The sequence below is a fragment of the Rhea pennata genome, chromosome 9 (assembly GCF_028389875.1).
Source record: "Rhea pennata isolate bPtePen1 chromosome 9, bPtePen1.pri, whole genome shotgun sequence".
NCBI lineage: Eukaryota > Metazoa > Chordata > Aves > Rheiformes > Rheidae > Rhea > Rhea pennata.
The window spans coordinates 10,500,660-10,523,325 of NC_084671.1; the positions used below are offsets into that span (position 1 = coordinate 10,500,660).

Sequence of the window (22,666 nt, forward strand, 5' to 3'; positions counted from 1 at the left end):
CCCCCACAGTGGTTTTTTTACTGTTTTCTTTTGCTTTCAGTTCCTCTCTCCAGCTCCTGTCTTTTTTTAGTTCTTGACAGTGCTACCCCCACCAGGTCTCTTGTCCATCCCATTTACTCTGTTTCCATCTTTGCCTCTAAGAGTCTGCTGTTTTCTGTTCTTCACCCCTTCCCACTTTATTCCACCCATGCCCCTATCCTTTCCAGCTCTGTCTTCTCACCTCTCCTTGTAAATATCTTCTCCTTCAAGAGCCTCCTCAGCCTCCCTCAGCAAGGTTCTGGCCCTGTTCATCTGTCTATTCTGCAATCTGTTAGCTATCTTTATCTACCTAGTTCTTCTTCATCAGTGGGGTGATGGCAGGAGCAGCATAGTACGCAACAGAGGCACATTTCTGGCTGTTGATTATGTAGTCTTGGTACCACAGCAATCCCAACACTTGTGATGAACAATTTCAGAGAATATCCTGTTTGGTCTCTGCAGTTGTGTTGGAGGATACTTAAACTGTAGTTTCATTCTGTGTGGTTCTTTTCAGCAGAAGCAGTTAAGTGTTAACCATTTGTAGCTCTTCACCCTTTCAATAACTTTTAAGATGACTGAGCAATGATTCAAACTGGTGAACTAATCTGATGTTAAAATATTTATTTGTTTATTGCTGGCTGTTTTTTCCAGCTGAATGAGTTATCAGATCCAAGCAGTGTAAAAACATTGTATTTGCATGGCATTATTTGCCAGAAATATTTGCTACTTTTTAGCTAAGATTACCACCAAGAGCTCAGCCTTTGGTAGATTCCCAGAGTTGAACTAACTCTTATAATGGAAGAGGTCAGACAATTTTTAGGCATCTTGAGTGTTTGCAATTCTGTCATCTGATCTATAATATTTGTGCACCTCTACCACTTGAAAATCTGCCAGTCAATAGTGCCTCTGCTGTGTGGTTAAGCGTATTCCCTATGTGTATATATTTATTTAGGTTTCTGTCAGCTCCCCCTGTTAACTTTTTCAACAAGACCACCTGCTAGTGATAGACTGATGGGAATATTAATTAGAGAAATGACAGATAAGCCAGATTTGTTTATTTTATTTTGTGTTTTAAAATTTTCAGTCTCGTAAATTAGAGATGTATTATTTTAAATATCTAAAGCAGGCATCCTTGTTCTATATTGGCTTGCTTTTGTCTTACCTATCAGAAATATTTGGTTGAGATTCTTCGTGTAATTTGCAAAATTCTTTATGCCATTGGTTTAAATGCAATATATTGAGATTTGATGCAGTGATTCACTGTGTGTTTATAGCATCTTGAGACAGATGAGTTACTTATAACTGTAACATCTACAGCAGAAGGCTGTTGAGTTGTCCTGGATTCTCTTCAATAGGCTGGTTCTGCATCCATGATGCTATTCCTGTTTTACAGCTTTGTCTTATGTGCAAAGATATGCAAACACAGATTTATGGTCTTAAATCTGCAAAAGTGTTGGGGACCTACTTAAATATCTTAGCTAACAGAATTGGGAGATTTTTATCTCTAAGATTTCATAGATTTTAAAGGACAATAATATTTTTATTTTCTGTGTGTGGCCTCAGAAGAGGATTGTACAATGCTTGAATTATTGTAAAGCATCTGAAAGGTCAAAGTCTGCCTCTTCTTTCTGGGCAGGATTTGAGTTTTCTGTTGTTGGGTTGATGTTTTCTACTGCAGAAGGTAAGAGGTCTTCGTCTGTCAGTTCTCTGGGAAAGCTAGAAGGAACTGGGAGGTCCATAATTGGCTTCCATGGTTTTCCAGGACATCGAGGAAGAGGAGACTCTGAGTGATCTGGCAACCCATTAAATAAAAAAATATCAGGAAGAGGTACTGTTTGTGTAGGAATACTAGTTTCCTGTCTTGTAGCCCCAGGAGTAACTAGCTCTGACACCATTTCATCATTGGATGGTGGGAGGGTTTCCTTGTGATTAAAAACCCTTTCATCAGATTCCTCAGAAGATTTGGGTTTTGGATGTTTATGTTTACCATGTTTACTGTGTTTTTGATGCCCACACCCATGGCCAGTTCTGTGCCCACAATCAATGCCTTGCCCAAGCCTTTTGTCAGTTGCAAGATCCTTTCTAAATCCACGCTCATGTTTATGCCTATGTTTATGCCCTGGTTCACCTTCACCTTCTGGTCCATGTCCATTATCTTGACTCATTTCTTTGCTAGGTGTTTGACTTTCCGTTTCATTTTTGTCAGACGGTGTTGTTTTATCTGGCAGATACTGTACAAGGGATACACTTCGAAAGGGGGTGAATCCAGGAGGCCTTCTTGCAAGAAGAAACTAGAAAACATTGCAGTAATAGTTAGCCATATTTTTTACGTGACCAAAAATAATAGCTTCAGATTTGGAAAATTCAGAAGTTGGCTTACTGTAGTATGTGAGTTGATTAGCAAAAGAGTTTAAGTAAACTGAATCTGTTCTAGCTGTGATAAGGGTCAGAACATAAATACCCATCCACGTAGCTCCTGAGTAATTTAATGATTATATGTAAGAGAAGCAATTCATTTATTGTTGAAATTTTGCCAGTTTTAGTGTGGAATGATACTATAGAGAAGAAAACAGTTGTAAGTGTGTATTTATTTTAGTTTGTTTTAGAGTACAGTTGATTTCTAGGATGAAAATGTCCCTGCTCTTGTTAGAGAATAACATTCTGATTTATAAAAACAATTTGTGCTGAAGTTGACAGAATATATGAAAGATCTGGACTGTTTCATCCTATGAGATATAACTATTCAATTTTTTGTTTCTAGATTTAAAATACATATTTCGTAGAGCTGCTTAGAAATAATACATACAGGTTAACACTGATACTATAAAACATTCATTTGTCATTGAGTAATCTCAATTTCCCTATCACTATTTGTTCAGCTGAAAAATGAATACTGAATGCATGGTGTAGAACTTGTGTCTGACATGGGTTTCATTTCTGTCTACCAAAGCTCTGATCCTTATCTAACTGCAAATCAGGAATGTTTAGGGGGGAGCTAAATTTGAAAATTGATGTGAATACAATATTATAATGGAAACTGAAAGGGGAGCTACTTGTTAGTCAATACCTAATGAATAGGTAGTTATGAAAGTGCTGAATACAGCAAAATTACTGAAAATACAATTATCAGAACTATAAAAAGCTTGTATTTATTTTCTGTTCTGAGACTTCAAAACTGACCCACATTCAGGGCTGGTTGAGTGGAGCTGAGCTAGGAGCAAACTCTAAAAGCTGTTCCTGCAGAGACTGACAATTTTAAGCAGAAGGAAATTTGCTACTCCACTGACATGCAAAGAATGGCAGATGCTTTTGAAACTTTTGCATCTGTGGGATATAAATTTTTGCATTGCTAAATACGTTTTTGTCCTAATTTTTAAACGTAGTATGAAGAATGATTCAAAGGAACTGGTAGGGCTTAATACCTCAAAGCTTAATTGATAATGCAAAGAAGCAGTCAAGAGGCAGAATGTTCTCTCTGTGCTCCTGCCTTTCTTTGTATTTCTGTAATCACTGTGTTGTCTACTGTCTCATATTGTGTCAAAATAGACTTTGATGCAACAAGTTTGCTGAGGTTAGATAGTGAAGGAGTAGTGTGGCATTATAAGGTGATTAAAGGTGTGTGTTCCTTTATTTTTGGTACAATGTATGAGATAATTTGGGATGGATAAAGAATGTGATGTCTTTCATTATTGTATGCTCTGCTTATGATGGTAGATAATGAAAAGAGATCGTACCGGCAAATATGCTGTAGTGCAGTTAACGTGGGGCAAGATTTTATTCTGCCATGGGATCACGTAAATTTGTGCTTCACATTTCAGTGGTAGCTGTTGTCAAAACAAAAATTAACATGTTAAAACAGGAAAACATCAGACAAAAAGGAAGAGTTGTACATGAAAAAGTATAAATATTTTTAGTACTTTTAAATACAAGTATATTTGGAGCTTTACCTGAATATCTATGAAATCCATCTTAGCAATGGAGATTCCTTTGTACTACAACACATCACTGTTTAGTTTTCCAAAGTCTTAGGATGCCTATTTAAACACTTTAATTCAACTTCTAGCAACACTTACTGGATTTTTTTTTATTTCTGGTACTTTTGGAGCACTAACTATTTAATCCTCGTGATATTCCTAACAAATATTGTCTCTTGATGGTATTACCACTTGTTAAAATTTGGAAATTTTTCTTTTAGAGAAAGAGAAAGGTACATTTATTCAACTAGTTAGTTTGCTGCACTTACAGTTTTTAACCCTTACATAAAAACTGTTCATGTGTTAGGAAAAGAAAGGGGAAATAGGCTTCTCTCTTTTCCAACCAACTCTTTTGCCAGTGGTTTCCAGTCCTATTAGCATTGCTTCCCAGCAGCTGGAATGGATTTTTCCAGTATCAGCAGCATGCATTCCAGAATTATCAGTCCTTTGCGTACCAGTAATGCTTCAATCTCATACATTCCTTCAGCTGCAAGTGCCACAAATTCAGGAATATTACAGCCATTTCATTTCCCAGCAGTCTCCTTCCCTCCCTTCTGTGATTCATAGTTACAGAATAAAGTCCCCTTCACTTTGCAGTGAACACTAAGATACTGCAGTTGAGGTGGCTCAGTTTAAGCTTCGTGTTTTACTGCTGCTGTCAGCAGCTTGAATTGCAGATATTGAAAGGTATCCCTCTAGTTGAGGCAGATGGTTACTGAAAAAGGTGATGGAGCTCAAAATCAAATGTGTCCACTTGGAATAGTTCTTTTGACATTATAATTGGCAACATCATCACGACTTACGCTGTCAGCTGTGACTTCACAGTCTTCATTAAGTTTTTCAAACTCTTTCTTTGAGCAGTTTGTCTTCTTGACTGTAAATACTATATGGTAGTTTTTCCCTGCAACCACCTGAAAAATCAGCAAGAAGGCTTTCTGTGGTAAAGGAGTTTTTACTGAAAAGGGGTTCACAGAAAAGATGGGTTTCTGCAAGTTTATTTCCTGACCATTGGGTCATATATATTAAGAGTGATATTAAAATACTTGACAGCAAAGATATCTGCTTCTAATCAACTTACTTGTTTACTCTAGTCCTATTCTCAGAAATTCCAGCATTAAAATTGGAGGAGACAGAAGGGTCAGAATAACACTAGGCCCACAATTCTGGCTTTATTTTATTGGATGCATGGAGTAATTTCTTTAATAACAAATGAAATCATTAGAGACATCACTGCAGGGAGCCAAATATGATGCAAGAGAAATTGGATGTGAGCAAAATGAAGTGTGTAGTAAACAGGCTCAGTTGAAAATGGACATGTTTGGCATTAAAGAAAGGTTCAAGGATATGCCTGGAATGAGTTCTCTAAGTATTTCTTACAATGCCTAAAGTAATACATATCTTGCTGTAGAGACAGCAGGCAAGGCATGAAATTCTGGCTCTTTATAAGTCTACTTTAAAAATTTTTGCTTGCTAATATCAATCATATGAAAGGTGGGCAAGAGGAAAAAACACACGTGTTATTAGTAAGAACATGAACTACTCAGAAGAGCTTTGATGCACTTCTTTCAGTGCTTTCTCCAGTATTACCCCACATGCTAATGACTAGTTATATCTTCAAAAATACTCCTTAAAAAAACAAACAAAAAAAAAAACAAATCAAAAAAAAAAAAAAAAAAAAAAAAAAAAAAAAACACTTCTTTGGGGATTTCTAAACCCATACAGGACAGTAACTGATGCAAACACAAATACTGATCAGTATTATCCTCCTGGTTCTTTTTCTTCTTTCAATCTAGCTGTTTTTATCTGTATATGTTAAGTTATGCACAAATGTTGCACATTCTTGTGAATCTAGTTGGAACATTATTAGCAGTATTATTGGGAAGCCCCATTTCTTGGAGTTTAAAACTATTTCTTGGAGTTTAAAACTATTGTAGGGTGGGCAATGCATAAAATAACATACAGAATTTCGGTGCAGTGGATCATCAGTAGCTTTGTCTAATAAATCTTTTCTATCTTAAATGTCTATGGAACATTACAAAGACTGATTAAAAGGTGGAATAGAAATGCAGAAATCAAGATGCCCTAAATCAACCTCCTTCCTATGCTTTTAAAATCACATAAAAAGTAAAAAGCCATTAGATCAAGGAGCTCAGGGGTTTTAAATCACTTTTGAATGCAAAACAAGATAGGCAAAATATTGCAAGGAGTGCATGGATATCTCAGTGACCACATGTGTATCAACCTTTAGAAAAAAACGTTATTTCAATTCTAAATCCAAACTTTAACTAACATTCAGTTCAGATCAATAGCACTGCTGTCTGTGCCTCATCTCTGTGACATACAAAGAACTAGTTTTAAAAGGAAAAATAAATCCCAACCTGAACAGTTGCTTCTTCTATGTCTCCAGCTTTATAGTAGAAATCATCATTGGTCTCCAAATTGTACTTCTCCATACAAACCTCCAGTAGTTCTTTCAATTCTGGGCTGTCTTTTGGGATAGTCTTTGGACAACCAGGACAAATGCGAGTGGGAGGATTTACCATTTCTTCAACTAAAAGAAAATAATGGATTTCAAATCTAAGGAACAAAAGATTCAGTACACATAGGCTGGGAAAACCGTTTACTTATAAATCTCCACCTTCTGGAAGGCTTTGTGTTTGAGTCTATCATGTTAAACCAAAACATCTTTATGTGAACAATGTTATCATATCTTGATTATCTAAAAGAGCACTGTGTCAGCACCTACTGTCATACAGGACACTAAACAATAGTCTTCTCATAGAAATAAGAATTGGGTGTACCAATTGAAGGTATCTGGCAAATAAAAGAAGATAACATCTGTACATATAAAAGGACCTGAGTTGGGGAGAAAAGGATCCAGCCCAGAGTTCAAGTTATTGGCAATGAGTGAGAGCATTGAGGTATATCATTTTTAAAGAAAAACAAGTCTCAGAATGGGTGAGAAAGCAATACCTGCTACATGGGGTAAAATTGTATTCAGTGATTTGACAGATCTGCAAAATAACATTTTTGTTTGCAAAGAAATAGCTGTGAAGTGGTGATAGCCTTTGTCCAAATAGATGGTTGGAGGAAGAAGATAGATAATCTAGATAATTTACTTCCAAGGAAAAATTTAAGATTATAACTTAGCAAATTTAGGGATAGCCATGCAATGTGAAATAAAAACAATGATATTATCACTAGATTAATTACTAATTTTTGGCCAAAATCTTAAAAGTAGTCAGCTCCTTTTGCTTTTGAAAGAGCGTATTAGAAGTCTTTAGAAAATCTAGAAAGGATTGATTATTTAAAGAACATGATATTAGCTGCCTGGTCATTGTGGTGGAAAAGGAAATAATCTTTGTAGGGCAGTTATATTCCTTGAGTTTGTATCTGCTGGTCTCCAAGTGAGAGTCCAGGACCAGCCACCTGACACGGAGAAAGGGCAGTATATAAATGATAAAATTAATTTTCATTTGTATGAAAACTATTTGTAGGAAGTGAAAAAAATCTTTGATAATGTTTCATGAAGAGGAGGTGCTTTTCTGTCACAAAGAATTACTTTTTCTTGTTATTGTCTGTTGTCATCTCCTGCCTTTTTGTTTTACATTTTTTAAGATTGTAACAAAACATTGAAAATTGCAGAACTTGTGTGGTGCCTGTTACATACCTGGGAACTTGCACTGACTTGCAATATCTATGATCTGCGCAGCAAGATTTTCATATGCTTTGGCCTCACAGTTACCTACACGCTGGAGTTAAAAAACAAAATGAAGCTGCACATTATTACTTAGAAGTAATGAGCAAATTCAAGTAAATGTCCTAACAGCTTTCTGGTAACAGAATAAGTGAATTGTTCTACTAGTAATTCCTTCCTCCAACACACTGGGAGTTAGAAGCCTGCCAGACAGTATACAGAGCCAATAAATGATCAGGATTTAGAAAGACCATTCAGAGAAAATCATGAAAACTAAGTGAGTTATTTGTATATGTTCATTACAAAAGGAAAAAGGGAGATTCCCAAGCCTGTTTTACAGAGAATTCATTGGAAGTTCTGTTTCAAATTATGAAGACCACAAAAGAAGGTTATGGAACTAAGAAAAAAAACAGTACAGGGTTTCTGGGCCTGCTAATATTCATTTAAGCATTCTAAAGAAACTGTGGTAGATGTCTTCTTGCTTAGAACTACCTTGGTATTCTAGGACTGGAAGAAAGCAAATGTGATCCCATTCTTTTTAAAAAGGTTTCTAGTAAGCTATAGACTAGTAAGCCTGATGTCTGTACCATTCAAATGATTAGACTTTATAATAGGGAAAGAATTAGACTACATCAAGGAGAATCAGCTTTTTCTTTGTAGACAGAAGTCATATTTTGCCGATCTCTCTAAGTTCTTCAAGAGTATTGACAAATGTGAGTGAAGAGCCCTATTAGATTAATATAGTACAGATTTTCAAAAAGGTTTCAAGAAAGACCCTTATCACAGAATCACAGAAAGGTTGAGTTGTAAGGACCTCTAAAGGTCATCTAGTCCAACCCCGTGCCCTACTCAAGCAAGGTCACCTAGAGCACATTAGACAGGATCGTGTCCAGATGGCTTTTGAGTATCTCCAAGGAAGGAGACTTCACAACCTCTTTGGGTAACCTGTTCCAGTGCTGTGTCACCCTCACAGGAAAGAATTTTTTTCTCATGTTAAGATGGAACTGCCTGTGTTTCATTTTTTGCCTATTGCCTTTTGTCCTACTACTGGGCACCACTGAGAAGAGTCTGGCCCCATCCTCATGACACCCTCCCTTCGGATATGTATATGCATTGATAAGATCCCCCCTCAGCCTTCTCTTCTCCAGAATGAACAGGTTTTGCAGCCTTTCCTTATAAAAGAGATGCTCCTATCCCTTAATCATCTTAGTAGCCTTTTGCTGGACTCTCTCCAGTTGCTCCATGTCTCTTGTATTGGGGAGCCCAGAACTGGAAACAGCACTCTAGATATGGCCTCACCAGGGCTGAGTAGAGGGGGAAGATCACCTCTCTTGACCTGCTGGCAACACTCTTCCTCATGCGACCCAAGATACCGTTGGCCTCCTTGGCCACTAGTGCACATTGCTGGCTCATGGTCAGCCGCAGTCCGCCAGGACCTCCAGATCCTTCTCTGCAGAGCTGCTTTCCAGCAGGTTGCCCCACAACAAGGTTATTCCTCCCTAGGTGCAGGACTCTGCACTTCCCTGTGTGAACTTCACGAGATTCCTCTCTGCCCATTTCTCCAGCCTATCAAGGTCTCTGAATGGCAGCACGACCCTGTGGTGTATCAGACACTCCTCCCAGCTTTGTGTCATCAGCAAACTTGCTCAGGCTGCACTCTGTCCCTTCATCCAGGTCACTGATAGAGAGGTTGAACAGTACTGAGCCCTGGGGGACACCGCTATCTAGAGGCCTCCAACTAGGCTTTGCACCATTGAGCACAACATTCTGAGCTCTGCCTTTCAGCCAGTTTTCAGTCCACCTCACTGCTCATCTATCCCACACTTCCTGAGCTTGCCTATGAGGATATTGTGGGAGACAGTGTCAAAAGCCTTCCCAAAGTCAATGTAGATAACATCTACTGCTCTTCCCTCATCTATCCAGCCAGTCATTCCATCATGGAAGGCTATCAGATTGGTTAAGCATGATTTCCCCTTGGTGAATCTATGCTGACTACTCCTGATCACCTTCTTACCCTCCATATGTCTGGAGATGACATCCAGAATGACTTATTCCATCATTTTTCCAGGGATGGAGGTGAGGTGAGGCTGACTGACTGACCTGTAGTTTCCTGGATTCCTTTGTGAAGACTGAAGTGACATTAGCCTTCTTCTGGTCCTCAGATGCCTCTCCTATTCTCTGTGTCCTTTCAAAGGTGATTGAGAGCAGCCTAGCAAAGACATCTGCCAGCTCACTCAGCAGTAGTGGGTACATCCCGTCAGAGCCCATAGGCTTGCGGATGTCCAGTTTGGTTAAATGATCTCCAACCCAATTCGCCTCAACCAAGGCAAAGTATTTCTTTCTCCAGACTTTATCCATAGTCTCTAGGGTCTGGGATTCCTGAGGACTGGTCTTACCAGTAAAGACTGAAGCAAAGAAGGCATTCAATATCTCTGCCTTCTCTGTATCATTCGTCACCAGGGCCTCTGCCCCATTCAGTAGCAGGCCCACATTCTCCCTAGTCTTTCTTTTGTTACTGATGTATTTAAAGAAGCCCTTCTTGCTGTCCGTGACATCCTTTGCCAGATTCAATTCCAAATGGGCCTTGACCTTCCTAGTCACATCCCTGTATACTCAGATGATGTTCCTATAATGCTCCCAAGTGGCCTGTCCGTGCTTACATCTTTTATGCACTTCCTTCTTCTCTTTGAGTTTTGCAAGGAGCTCCTTGTTCACCCATGCAGGTCTCTTTCAGAGAAGTGTTCAAGCATGCTGATTTTGCAGGAAGGGTACAAGGGGATTCCCCATAGTCTTGTCTTGTAAGTACTTCCTTAGCTGTATGCAGTGCTGGAGGTAATCCCACTTGCTGCCTGCGTGGTCTTGGTATCTCTCCCTTACCCCCCATCTTTCCTAGTTTAAAGCCCTTCTTATGAGGTTGGCCAGCCTATTGGCAAAGGCACACATGCTCCATTTAGTGAAGTGGATTTCATCTCTCCCAGTCAATCATCTTCAGAGTCCCGTAGTCATAGAAACCAAGACCCTGTTGCCAACCAGTGAAGCAGCCACTTATTTACTTGGAGTATCCATCTACTCCTCCTCCTATCCTTCCAGCTCACTGACAGGATCAAGGAGAAAACAGCCTGGGCCCCAGACCCCTGATCATTGTTCCTAAAGCTCTGAAGTCACGTTTGATACTTCCCAAGTTGCCCTTGGCAGTATTGTTGTTGCCAACGTGGAAGAGCAGCAGTGGGTAATAGAGCAGCAGCACTGTTTAGCTAGAATATGTATATTCGTTAATAATTCTTTTTGAAGCTTTCTTATCTGAACTGGAGTAAAGGTAAATAAAAAAATAGCTATTTATTTTTCCTAGAAGATGTGTCTTATGCTGAAAAGTAGTGCTAATTTTTCTTATTACTTGATTTGTATTAGAGTAGCTCTCTCGATCTGAACTTCTCAATGAATTATTTATTTGAGTAAGGCTGGAGTCTGTAGAGAAATCTGCAAAGATTTTAGCAGTTTTCTTGGTCACTGATTCAAGAGGACACAGGTGTTCTAACTGCATAAACAGACAGTTCTCTGTAAGCTTGGATTTAAACTTAATTGTCTAAGTTAAATAAATGTATATGTATTTTTCTGAGTCAGATTTCAATCATTATTTGCTAATAATGGTTGATTGGTAAACAGATTTTGAAGATTACTTACCCCTGTAGAAGTGGTTTTGCATTCTGGACTTAAATCTTGAAATTGGTCTTTGGAACAATTCGTCTCCTTGATTTCATATTTAATTATATAATTCCATCCAGCTACCACCTGGAAGATGTATTAAATAAGCCAGCACATGCTTTGAAGTTAAACTATTAAATTCAATCACCAAAGAAAACAAGTGCTTTCCATCCATGAAATCACTTTGCAGTCATGAGCCATACAGTGCTTAAAAACAGCAAGAAAATACTGTTCTTAAGCTACAGAACATAAGTTAAGCCATGCAGATATTAGAAATGCAGTTTGTATTCAGGTTCAGGTTATCCTGGCAAGCCTGCAGCTTCTTACCACATGGTTTCTTGCACTTGCCTCCAAAGTGTCTGTTATTTATTTCTCCCAGTGACAGGAAGCTGGCCTAGATAGATGACTACACTAATACAGCTTGGCAATTCCCATGTTCCAGAGTATGCAACATAGTAAAACAAAATCTGAATAATGTTGGCACTGTTGGCATCATTTGTTGCCGAGTGTCCTGCATGTATCATCTACCTGTAATTGTGTCTGCCTTGGGGATTCTTGCCCCTATTTTGTCCAGACTTTTGATCTTTTTTTATTTTCTCTCAGGAAGCAGTTCAGTTTTTAATACTGTCACTACTGCTTCTCATCCATGAGATCTCTCCATGTCACAGAGTTAGTTCAGGCAGCATTTGAGCAAAATTCAGAAATAAGAATCAAATACACTTTCCCTCCCAGATCAGTTACAGCGGAGGGGGCTCTTGACTAGTCATTGTTGGACAGAAATGATGTGATGGTCCTCTCTGTAGCTGCTGGAGTTCAATCTCTCTAATATTTTGCCACGGGGCTTAAGTGTCTTGTATGCTTGTCTTTCAGTAAGAGGATCATTTCCATCAGTAAGTAAAAGGAGAACCATCTGAATTAAATCATGGGTCAAATTGACATGAGAACAGAAGATTCTTTTTGGCAATGTAAACACATGCATATTCAAATTAAAGGATTTGTATTTGGTTTCAGGTTACATACTGTTTAAAAATCAAATCAGAAACTCTACTTTCTAGCAATGTCACAGCAATCCATAGGAGAGCCTTTTGCAGGGAAATAGCTCTTGCATAGATATTCCATGTCAGTTGGTATTCCACAATCTGAGCATCTGTTTCTAGCACAGCGGATATTGCCACATGCAGAAATCTTTCAGCAAATTACATGCTGGCTTTTTGTTTTTCCGACCCATTTTTCTTTATTGATTTTACATGTCCTATAATGTATATCAGCTGCTGACATTCAAGTCCTATTCCATTGCATAAACATAGCCCCTCAAATGGCACTAGATACTTATCTAGAGTGTATGGGACATCTGCATATGTTAGCAGTTTTGGCACAGAATCTAGGGACAGGAACAGACACAAAGCTGCTCTGGCTGGTGCTTCATATAGGGGTCTAGTGGATTACTCTAGGACATCTAAGATGACATGAGGTGCCTGTGTCAGCACTGCATACGAATGAACTGAGGCTGAACACTGGTTGATTGCAACTGCAGATAGTGACAACCGTGTTTAGTACCAGTTCATAAAGATGAAAGCTCTGAAAAGCTAGTAAGTAACAGTTCACCATTCCACAGAACTGAAGAGAATTACTTAGATGATCTGCATTCTGTATGATCTTACTGTGAAATAAAATACACCTTAAAATCAGAGATATGTACATAAAACAACCAAAGTACCTTTTTCTTTTGTAAAATGTATAGAAAAATCATATACAAACCTGTATTTTTGCTTCTTTTATTTCAATAAGTTTAAAAAGGGCGGCTTCATCACTGTGCTTATTAAACTTTTGAATGGCTTTTTTCAGAATTTCTGACACTTGTAAAGAGTCAGTTGATAGAGGCTGAAAGCATCCAAGACATGCAGCCTCAGCGACTGTTATCTTTGTTGCAGCTGGAAAAGAAACAAACCAAAAAATATAGGCCTGCATATAAAGCTGTGTCAATTTTAATTTCTCATACATGGGAATGACAGAGAAGGTTCAACAAGAAAGGGTCTTCCCTGCTTTTAATCAAAGCAATCAGCAAAATCTAGATTCAGGTTTCCAGGCCTGCAAAGATATTCATGCTATTTAGAGACATGCTTCTCTATGTAGTGATAGGGGCCATTATGAAATTTGAATCTAAGCATGGTTTCAGCAGCAAACTTCACCCACAAAGTTCAGGAGTCATTGAATCTCAGAAAAATCTTGCATTCAGTTTTGATGATTTCTGTGACACTACTAAGGAGGAGTTCTCCCTTATCCAGTCCGGGAAGAGCCAGTGGAGGCTGCAGTTACAGATGTTCTTCAGATTCTTCAAAGTTCACCCACAGTGTGCAGCTGTTTCCTGACCTCACCAAAGTTTCAGAAAGGGGACTTTGGCAGCAATGCTTTGGCTCACTATGTGGACTGCCATGACTCAGAGCTCCTTAGAAACTGTAGTTAAACTATTCTTCTCCTGTGTTGCCTAAACTGCCTTTGCTAGTCACTTCACCTGCCAAAAAGTTACCACTTGGTGTTAGCTTCCAGGTTGAACCAATTGGGATGTTGTGGATAGGCAAACTTGAAGGAGATGTTCAAAATTCTCTTTCCTACTACTAATCCCTTTAACCCTCTTTCCTTAATCATGGATTGGATTTTCATAAATTAGTTTCCTAGTTCAGTACATAAATTAATTTCACGATTCAGTGAGCTTGAGAATCAAAGGCAATATATGGTCTCTCTGGAACTGAAATAAAATTTGTGTGCCTGATTCTCAGCTGGCATAAACTGGCTTTAATGGAGTTATGCCAGCTTGCACCAGCTGGGGATCCAGTCCAGGGTCATAAGATAAAACAGTTCCACCAAGGAAGTTGAACAGTATGGTACCTAACATATAGTGTAGAAATCCTTCAATAGACCCAATCCATTGTTTAACTCTTCTATTTGAATCCTTTGCATTTTATTTTGCTTCTTGCTGCTTTGTACATTTGGAATAACTCAATGTAAGGAATATTATTAGTCTTATCTCTTACAGGGTGCATGAATAGAGTCAGGCCCTTTGTGTTTATAGCATCATCTTTTGCTGCCTATCTTTGACTCAGTCGTGACAAGTCTATGTTTATATATATATGTTACAAAAGAATATTGCCTTGTTTTCAGGGAGCAATCACAAGCAAGATAATAAAGCATTAATACACCCAGTTCTGAAAGGGCTATGGTTTTCACCTTTTTGTAAGTGCTGAACAAATGCGTATTGCTTTTTTTGGTAACAAAAGATGATCTGTGTAGGTTGAATTCCCGATTCATTTAATTCAAAAGTGATTCTTTATCTTTCTAAACAAAGATTCAAATGCAAATTTCCAATGCATTCTCTGTGGAATTCACACACCTTTTACTGGCAACTAGATGTCACCATTGCCTTACAAATGCATTTGAAACCAAGCAGCATTTGTTCAGTAGTAGAACATGGTCTGTGAGTACTGCAGTTCCTAGTAAGGCAGTGGCTGTAGGTATATCCATTATAGCTTTAAACAAGATAACCAAAACTCAAAGAGAAGCTGCCAACCATCTTAGAAATCTTGATAAATATTTCTGTTGTTAGCTTACACTATGGTGTAATATGTTATACGGTCATTTTAAAACTAGCTTGAATACATCTTACCTGAACTCTAGTCATCAGTACATAAAGATTTCAGCTACAGAGCTGTCAAACTATGTGACTTGTTTCTAATAAAGAAAATTATGTGAACGTTATAATCACGTATGAATATCTTAAAGGCAAGAAGGGCAGTACTGGCTGTCATTGAGGTCCAATAGGTTTCATAAAAAGTCTCAAATAATTATATCATTACTGGATTTTTAGTTTTGACATTAAAATTTCTGCAGTTTTCTCAGTTGACAGTTAAAGATTTGTGTTAAGTTAATCATTTTTAATTTTGAGAAAATTAAGTTACAATTTTTTCATACAAAGTTTTCTCTAAACATTTCTGGCAAAGTTTCATACTTGAGTAATTGAGGATGGAAATTTAAAGTTTAACAAGGGGATATCTAGTCTCTAGGTTTCTGGTGTGCTTCTGGTCTTAGACAAATACATTTTATTGGAATATAATTCTAATGTTTTAAAAAGCTTATTAGGCACGCATGCCAGTTTTCAGTACCAGGTTACAGGGTCTTCCCCTTATACAGAACCTGCCAGTGCTTTGCTGACATAGCATAGAACCATAGAATCAGTAAGGTTGGAAGGGACCTCTGGAAATCATCTAGTCCAACCTCCCTGCTCAGCAGGGTCACCTACAGCATGTTAGACAGGGTTGCATCCAAGCGGGCCTTGAAGATCTCCACAGAAAGAGACTCCACAACCTCTCTGGGCAACCTGTCCCGGTGCTCTGTCACTCTCACAGGGAAGAAATTCCCCCTCACGTTCAGGCGGAACTTCCTGTGCTCCAATTTCTGCCCATTGCCTCTTGTCCTGTCACACGGGACAACTGAAAAGAGTTTGTCCCCGTCCCCTTGACACCCTCCCTTCAAATACTTATACACATTGATGAGATCCCCCCCCCCCCTCAGTCTTCTCTTCCCTAGGCTAAAGAGGCCCAGCTCTCACAGCCGTTCCTCAAAGGGCAGATGCTCCAGCCCTCTGATCATCTTTGTAGTCCTCCGCTGGACTCTCTCCAGTAGCTCCATGTCTCTCTTGTCCTGGGGAGCCCAGAACTGGACACAGTACCTGAGATGAGGTCTCACCAGGGCTGAGTAGAGGGGCAGGATCACCTCCCTCCACCTGCTGGCAACACCCTTCCTAATGCACCCCAGGAGACCATTGGCTTTCTTGGCCACAAGGGCACATTGCCGGCTCATGGTCAACTTGTCATCCACCAGCACTCCCAGGTCCTTCTTCGCAGAGCTGCTCTCTAGAAGGTCAGCCCCCAGCTTGTCCTGGTGCCTAGGGTTATTTTTCCCTAGCTGCAGCACTCTGTACTTGCCCTTGTTGAACCTCAGGAGGTTCTTCTCCAGCCTGTCCAGGTCTCTCTGAATGGCAGCACGGCCCTCAGGTGTGTCAGCTACTCCTCCCAGCTTGGTATCATCAGCAAACTTTCTGAGGAGGCACTCTGTCCCCTCATCCAGGTTGTTGATGAAGAAGTTGAACAGCATGGGACACAGTACTGAGCCCTGGGGGAGCACGTATGTGCAGAATGGAGTGGAGTGAAATTTCATCTTTAACATGTACTTGCTCATTCATTGAAGATGCTTTATGAAAGTCTAAACAGAATGATGAGGAGCTTCTACCTTTAAAATTAACTGAAAGTCTCAGTATATTTTTTCTCCCATTCTTATGTTTCAAAGTACCTGTTGAATGCTGTCCTAAGCAGTTTACATACCTGGAACAGTTTTGCAATCTTGTGAAACGTTACTTGTTTTTTCAGCCTTATTAATTTGAACTTGAGCTGTGCATTCTCCAGTTTCCTGCAAATACATGTGAGAGCGTTCGTCTTAAACTTGATTGGTGAAGAAACCCAGATTAGTACTATATTTGGTGGACAAGTTCATATGTACATGTATAGTAGTGTCAAGTTTGCTGTTCTGTTATTATAAAAGAAATGGTTTTTTGATTGTGGGAAAAACAGGAAATGAACAGAGCAGATAATTTGAAAGATTCCTTTGTGTCATGATGGTGCATATTACTTAACTAAAGAACATACAGCCAGAATAAGGGAATCGAACACATCTTCATAAATAAATACATATAAGTTGCATATTTACCTAATTTCCTCTCTGCTGTGTGAGGGATGCTGCAATGACCATGGCATTTCACATAGATTCAAATTATATGATTACCTTCTTCCTTTTCTTTGCATTGTGTACAATATGAAATAACAGTGACTTCCACTGGGGATGTGTAAGATTTCCTGAATGCTATGGGTGCCCCAATTGTGCAGTGAAGCTCTGAAATGTCTATATGAAAAAGGTCCCTCCTGTATATCTTCAGAATTATAATGACACACACAGACACATCTAAAGCCTCTTTTGTATTTTTTCCCGAGAGACTCCAATCTTGCTGATTATGTTGCTGTTTGTGTATAGAGAATTTTAGAAGAGGACAGACACTTACAGCTTCTGCAGGTACTTTGTAATCACAGTCTTTCCAGTGTTTGTTTTCCTCAATGGCACAAGTGGTCTCTCGCATTTGATATTTCACATAGAATTGTGTGTCAGGACCTGCCTGGGTAAAAACAGTATGCAAGTCATCATTTGCGTAGTGATTAATCAGGACATCACTGATGAAGTAAGACTTTCAAAGGGTAAATATATTTCTATCTAAATCTCTATATTGGTTACCTTATTTTTTATAGTATGCTTTCAGATTAGCTCCTGTTCTCCATGGAAGATTTGATAAATCTCACTAATCTAATTATTAATTTACCTGATTATACTATTCAGCCCTTAACTACAGCTACAGTATGTTGATAGAGTAGGTGCAGTATGCTCATCTGCTTACAATTCAATATACTGTAGCTAGGATTTTAAAAACAGAAAAAAATGGTTAGGTTTCTGTACTCAAATTCAAATGTACTCCTAGTAAGCAAATTCGGGCTGCTGCTTGGTAAGTTTGCATACTTACCGTTTTGGACTGTGCTCCTGTCAGACTCAATCACTCTCACTTTTGGCCTGTTCCCAGATCTGTCCGCTTTCCTGCTGTAGGCAGCTCAGAAACAGCAGCCAGCAGCCCTCAGGCAGCCTGGCAATGTCCAAACTGCCTTACTCTACATTTACAGGGTACTAAGCGGCTCTGCCTTCTCGTGGCAAAGGGTTCAGGAGGGCATATGCTGTAAAGACAGCCTTTGACTGTGCCTGCAGTTCTCCTGGAGGCATTAAAGACAAAGCTGTTCTTGAGGGTGGCTTCAGGAATTCAGTGAGATGAAATACAGACAAAACCTGGAAGTTAAATGAGGTCTGTCCTGGCCAGTGGAAGTTCAGGGCGTTCTGATGTTTGTAAACCAGTAGGGGGTATCTTCTCCATGCCCTGGGCTCAGTAGTCAGCCTGTGCCTTCAAACGACATCAACATACTGCAGCGTTTGCACTTCATCCTTTAGAACGGATACAAACCCAAAAGTTCCTAGTCCTTTACTGCCGTTAAAAATGCTCTGGCACTGTACCTCTTGAAATTCAAACACAGGCTGCTGCAGTACTGCTGCAGCAGTAGCATTTGAGGGCAGCCAGGATTCTTGCCTCAGTTGTACTGTTCTCCTGTATAAGCAATGGAAGTTGAGTTGACATGGGTGGAATATATTGGATTTACATTGGTGGTGCTGAAGGCAAAATTATATTCTGTGTTCTCATTTGCTATTGTGTATTGCTACAACTATGAAAAAAACAGGGTGCTTGAAATAATGGCTGCAGGTTGTGAAACAGGATGAAAGAGCTTCTAAAAATATAATGGACATAATCCTCAGCAGGTATAAATTGACATTTATGGAGCTGCATCAGATTTCACTATCTGAGATAGGGACTGAAAAAGAAACAAGTTCTGTTCTGTTACATTGTTTTAAACCTGGAATAAATCAGTTCAGTTCACTGAGTACATGAAATACCTGAGAAGAGACATTGTTTCTGTATGTTTGTTTTTTTATTTCATTGCTACCATGAGCGACTATGGCTTTAACTGGTGCAGGATCAGTTTTTCAGCAGTCAGCTTATGTTTTATTACCGTATCAATAATAAATGTACATGAATATGTAATAACCTATTTAATTAATGCATTCAACATTGTGAGACTGGAGATGAGTAAAATCTATATTCTTTTTAGAAAATGAATTTAGAATACAAGTAAGTCCCTCTTGCAGACTCCTTTTCTCTGATTTTTTTTCTTAATATCACAGTCAGATCAGTAACTCAAAGTAATAATTGATTTCAACCTCCGGTCTTTTAAGGGAAGGCAGTATATGTAAAGAAGAATGATGAATAATAATGACAATAACTATGCATTCTTAAAAAATAGAACTTTATTTAAAATGAAATACTGATATTAATAACTTTCCTTTGGAAACACCAGCAAAGATGAAGGTGGTGTTATAGATCTGATATCAAGATGTGTCTTTAACAACAGCCAGATGCAAACATGTAGTTCAATGAAGATGACAGAAACATTAATTTGTTTAATACTAATTATGTAATGAGTTTGCCAGATTTTAGTCTTTGTCATTACATACTAAAATCTCCCTAGTTTGAAATTGGGAAAACTGGAGGATAGGTACCAAAAGATGTGGATGGTTTGCTGTAAGATGCTGAGAAATTTGTGCCCCCTTTCTGAGCTCAATTTCTATCTGGGTAAAAGTGCCTCCTAATTGTGGTGTGCATAATATTCTGTCACTAAGTTTCTTGTATTTTGCATCTGAAAATTCAATCCAGTAGAAAAAAATGCTAATGTTGTTTTCAAGTAAAGTAATGCTTGTCATTATTATGGTAATATCATCTTTGTATGCCTTTCAGAGGTAAGTACACTTCTGTTAGATTAGTGGTATACAGAAGGACTCCAGGCAAAGTATCGTGTTTCATTCTTTTCTCTTCTATAATTTTAGCTGTCTCCCTATTTGACTAAAATACCACTTTGTGCTTTTAGATATATCTGTGACTCAGGACTAGTATCAATCAAATAATATTCACAGTTTATTCACAGTATTGCAAAATTTTATCAGGTAATTATTTTTCATGTGTGATACCACCTCTTCCCCAAGTCAGGATAATATCAAGTTTTTTAGTAAGTCTGTTTTTGCCACTGATCTGAAAACCTTACTGCTGATAGAAGAAGGCAGAATTCCCAAAGAGAAAAAGAGAAAACTAAATATGCTAGTAAGACACATTGGATTAGTGATCAAGGTTTTCTATTCTTTAGTTTTGCATTTGTAAGCAATTTACCAGCACACCAAATTCCATTGATAAGAACATAATATACATTTCTGATAGTCATGGTGACAAGTATCTTACTGTGCAAACCATTTCTGTAATTTTTAAAAACATTTTTGCAAGACACTTTGCTGTCATATTTACCATCTCTTATGAAGGAGATGGAAAGAATTGGACCCAGAACACGTGAACAATTCCAGCATGCTTTTTGCAAAGTCTACTTACTCTTCTTTTGGCTTCCGTCACCACATATAGAGCAAATTGATTACCAGTTGTCCTATCTCCATTGTATTTCTTCAGTGCTGTATCAACGGCTTCCAAGACATCGGGGTCATCGCAGTCTGAAAACTCAAACGGAAGAGGGGTGGCTCTGCTAGAAAAGAAACTACAGCAGAGCACTAGCACAAGGAGAGGTTTCATAACTGGACAAAACAGCCCCTTGAATTAGAGTAACTCTTTAAAAAGCGAATGGAAAAGGATTGCTTGAGAGGCAGTTAGTAACCTCTTCTGTTTTTCAGGAGCAATAGCTAAGTAAACAGAACAAGTGGATTACTAGGATTGGTAGGTTTTCATCATACCCTGTTTATACTGCAAACAAACTTCTGAGTTTAGATAAATAAAGTTAATGTGGTAACCAGAATGACACTAAGGTTGTCCACCTGCCATCAAGATAACAGCCTAACTGGCTGCAGCTGGAGCCAGGTTTAAACTCAGCAGCAGGGCCCTTGAGAAAAGAAAGAGAATGTTTGTAATTTGCTGGCTTCTTTTTTTGTTTGTTTTTTAACATGAAAAATGCTACTCAGTTTGAATTTTAGAAGGTTTAAATAAAATACCCAAGAAGGTCGCAGTGATAATGAGGTTCTGGTTCTAGACAGCAGCACTGTAAATTTTATAGATCTGTTCAGTGTTCAAACTGCAAGAGTTCTGGGAAGTCAGTACGTATTTGAAAAATATTTTTGCACAGATACTTGTCATTAAATGTCACATAACTCTTAACAGCACTTGATAATCCTTGTGCTTCAGCTTACAGTTGGAAGTATCTGTCCTTGCCAGTGTCTAGAGACTGGACCATGAATTAGTCCATCTTCACAATGTTCTGCTTTCATTATGCAGACAGGGAAAATGAGGCACTGGAAGAAGAGAGAAACTAATGTCAGTGTTATTTGTGTCTGGCAGAGACAGAATTAGAACTGCCTGGTAACATCTAGCCTCTATCTCCAGTGTTGAGCAACAGGTAATTTTGTTTTGAATCCACCGGAAGTGTCTCAGTTTTGGTCTCACTATAACTGTGTCTCACTGTAAGTTTTGGTTAAATTCTTATATTTAATTACAGAACAAAAATACTACTGTATTTAAAAAAATCTTTAAGACTTTGTGATTAAGCAATGTCAGAAATAGTTGTACATGCATACCCTTTTAAAAATTAGATAACATTCACTCAGTTACACAAAATGCTGTTTCCATTTTATTTATTTTTGTTCAGTGTAGCCTTCACACCTTAACTTTATTCTATTAAAAATCTACTTTGAAGAACAAATAGCTAATTGTTTGATTAATGCCATGAGATAACTAGTCTGAACTGGTTGGGGTGCCAGGTCTGTCTGAACAGTCTTTATCTTAACGGGGGCTACAGTAAAAACAAACACTAGGATTCTCTCTTCCTGCTTCTTCTTCCCCTCCCCATCTCAATTTCCACAGAGGAAAGTTCACTGATAAACCTGAAACAGTTATTACAGGTCTCAGCTTTTCCCTCCTTGAAAACAATTATGAGCTATTTGAAATGTACTGTGTTTGAATGCACTATTTCTGATTTATCTCCAGCAGCAATTGTGGGTGATGGAAGTTCCTATGCAGGCCACCTCCTGATGTTACATTTCAAGTCACTAATTCTGGTTGGAGCTTTCTAGATAACCTGGTAGCCCAACCATTGTCAGTTTATGCCAGAGTATACCTCATGGATGCTCACTGTGCAGCTAAAAATATAAAGTAACAAAAAGGGGCAAAAATATGGTAGCTGTGACAAGAAAAAACAATTATTTACATATTTTTACTTTCTTTGAATCTTTATAACAGTGCAAATATAGTGCTGCATTATCCACAGATAGGGTACAATGTAGGCAACAGAAAGGCATGCTTCCAGCATGAATGACGTCCTTCCACTGTGCCTCCACTCTAGTTGGAGAGTCTTTGTCCAGAGAAAAAGAATAGGGGGAAAGCTCCATTTTCTTGCTATTCAGAACTGCAGATGATAGGAGCCGAGGAACCTGGACCATTTTCTATGGAAGGTGGTCAGATTTTCTGTAGGTAGTTGCATATAGAAGTCTTTCTATCTTGTGGTCAGAATTTTCATTTATTGCAGTTGTAGGTGGACCGAGA

General features: G+C 38.6%; 1 protein-coding gene across 1 annotated transcript; it reads right to left on the reverse strand.

Moving 5' to 3' along the window:
- Positions 1-1,604: 1,604 nt before the first annotated feature.
- Positions 1,605-20,710, reverse strand: KNG1 (kininogen 1). The gene is made up of 10 exons (XM_062582428.1): positions 20,516-20,710; positions 17,498-17,608; positions 16,767-16,851; positions 13,150-13,322; positions 11,371-11,478; positions 7,663-7,744; positions 6,371-6,543; positions 4,796-4,903; positions 3,753-3,842; positions 1,605-2,309 (listed from the first exon to the last, which is right to left on the reverse strand). The coding sequence occupies exons 1-10, from the start codon at positions 20,708-20,710 to the stop codon at positions 1,605-1,607; spliced, it is 1,830 nt and encodes a 609-aa protein (XP_062438412.1).
- Positions 20,711-22,666: the final 1,956 nt, after the last annotated feature.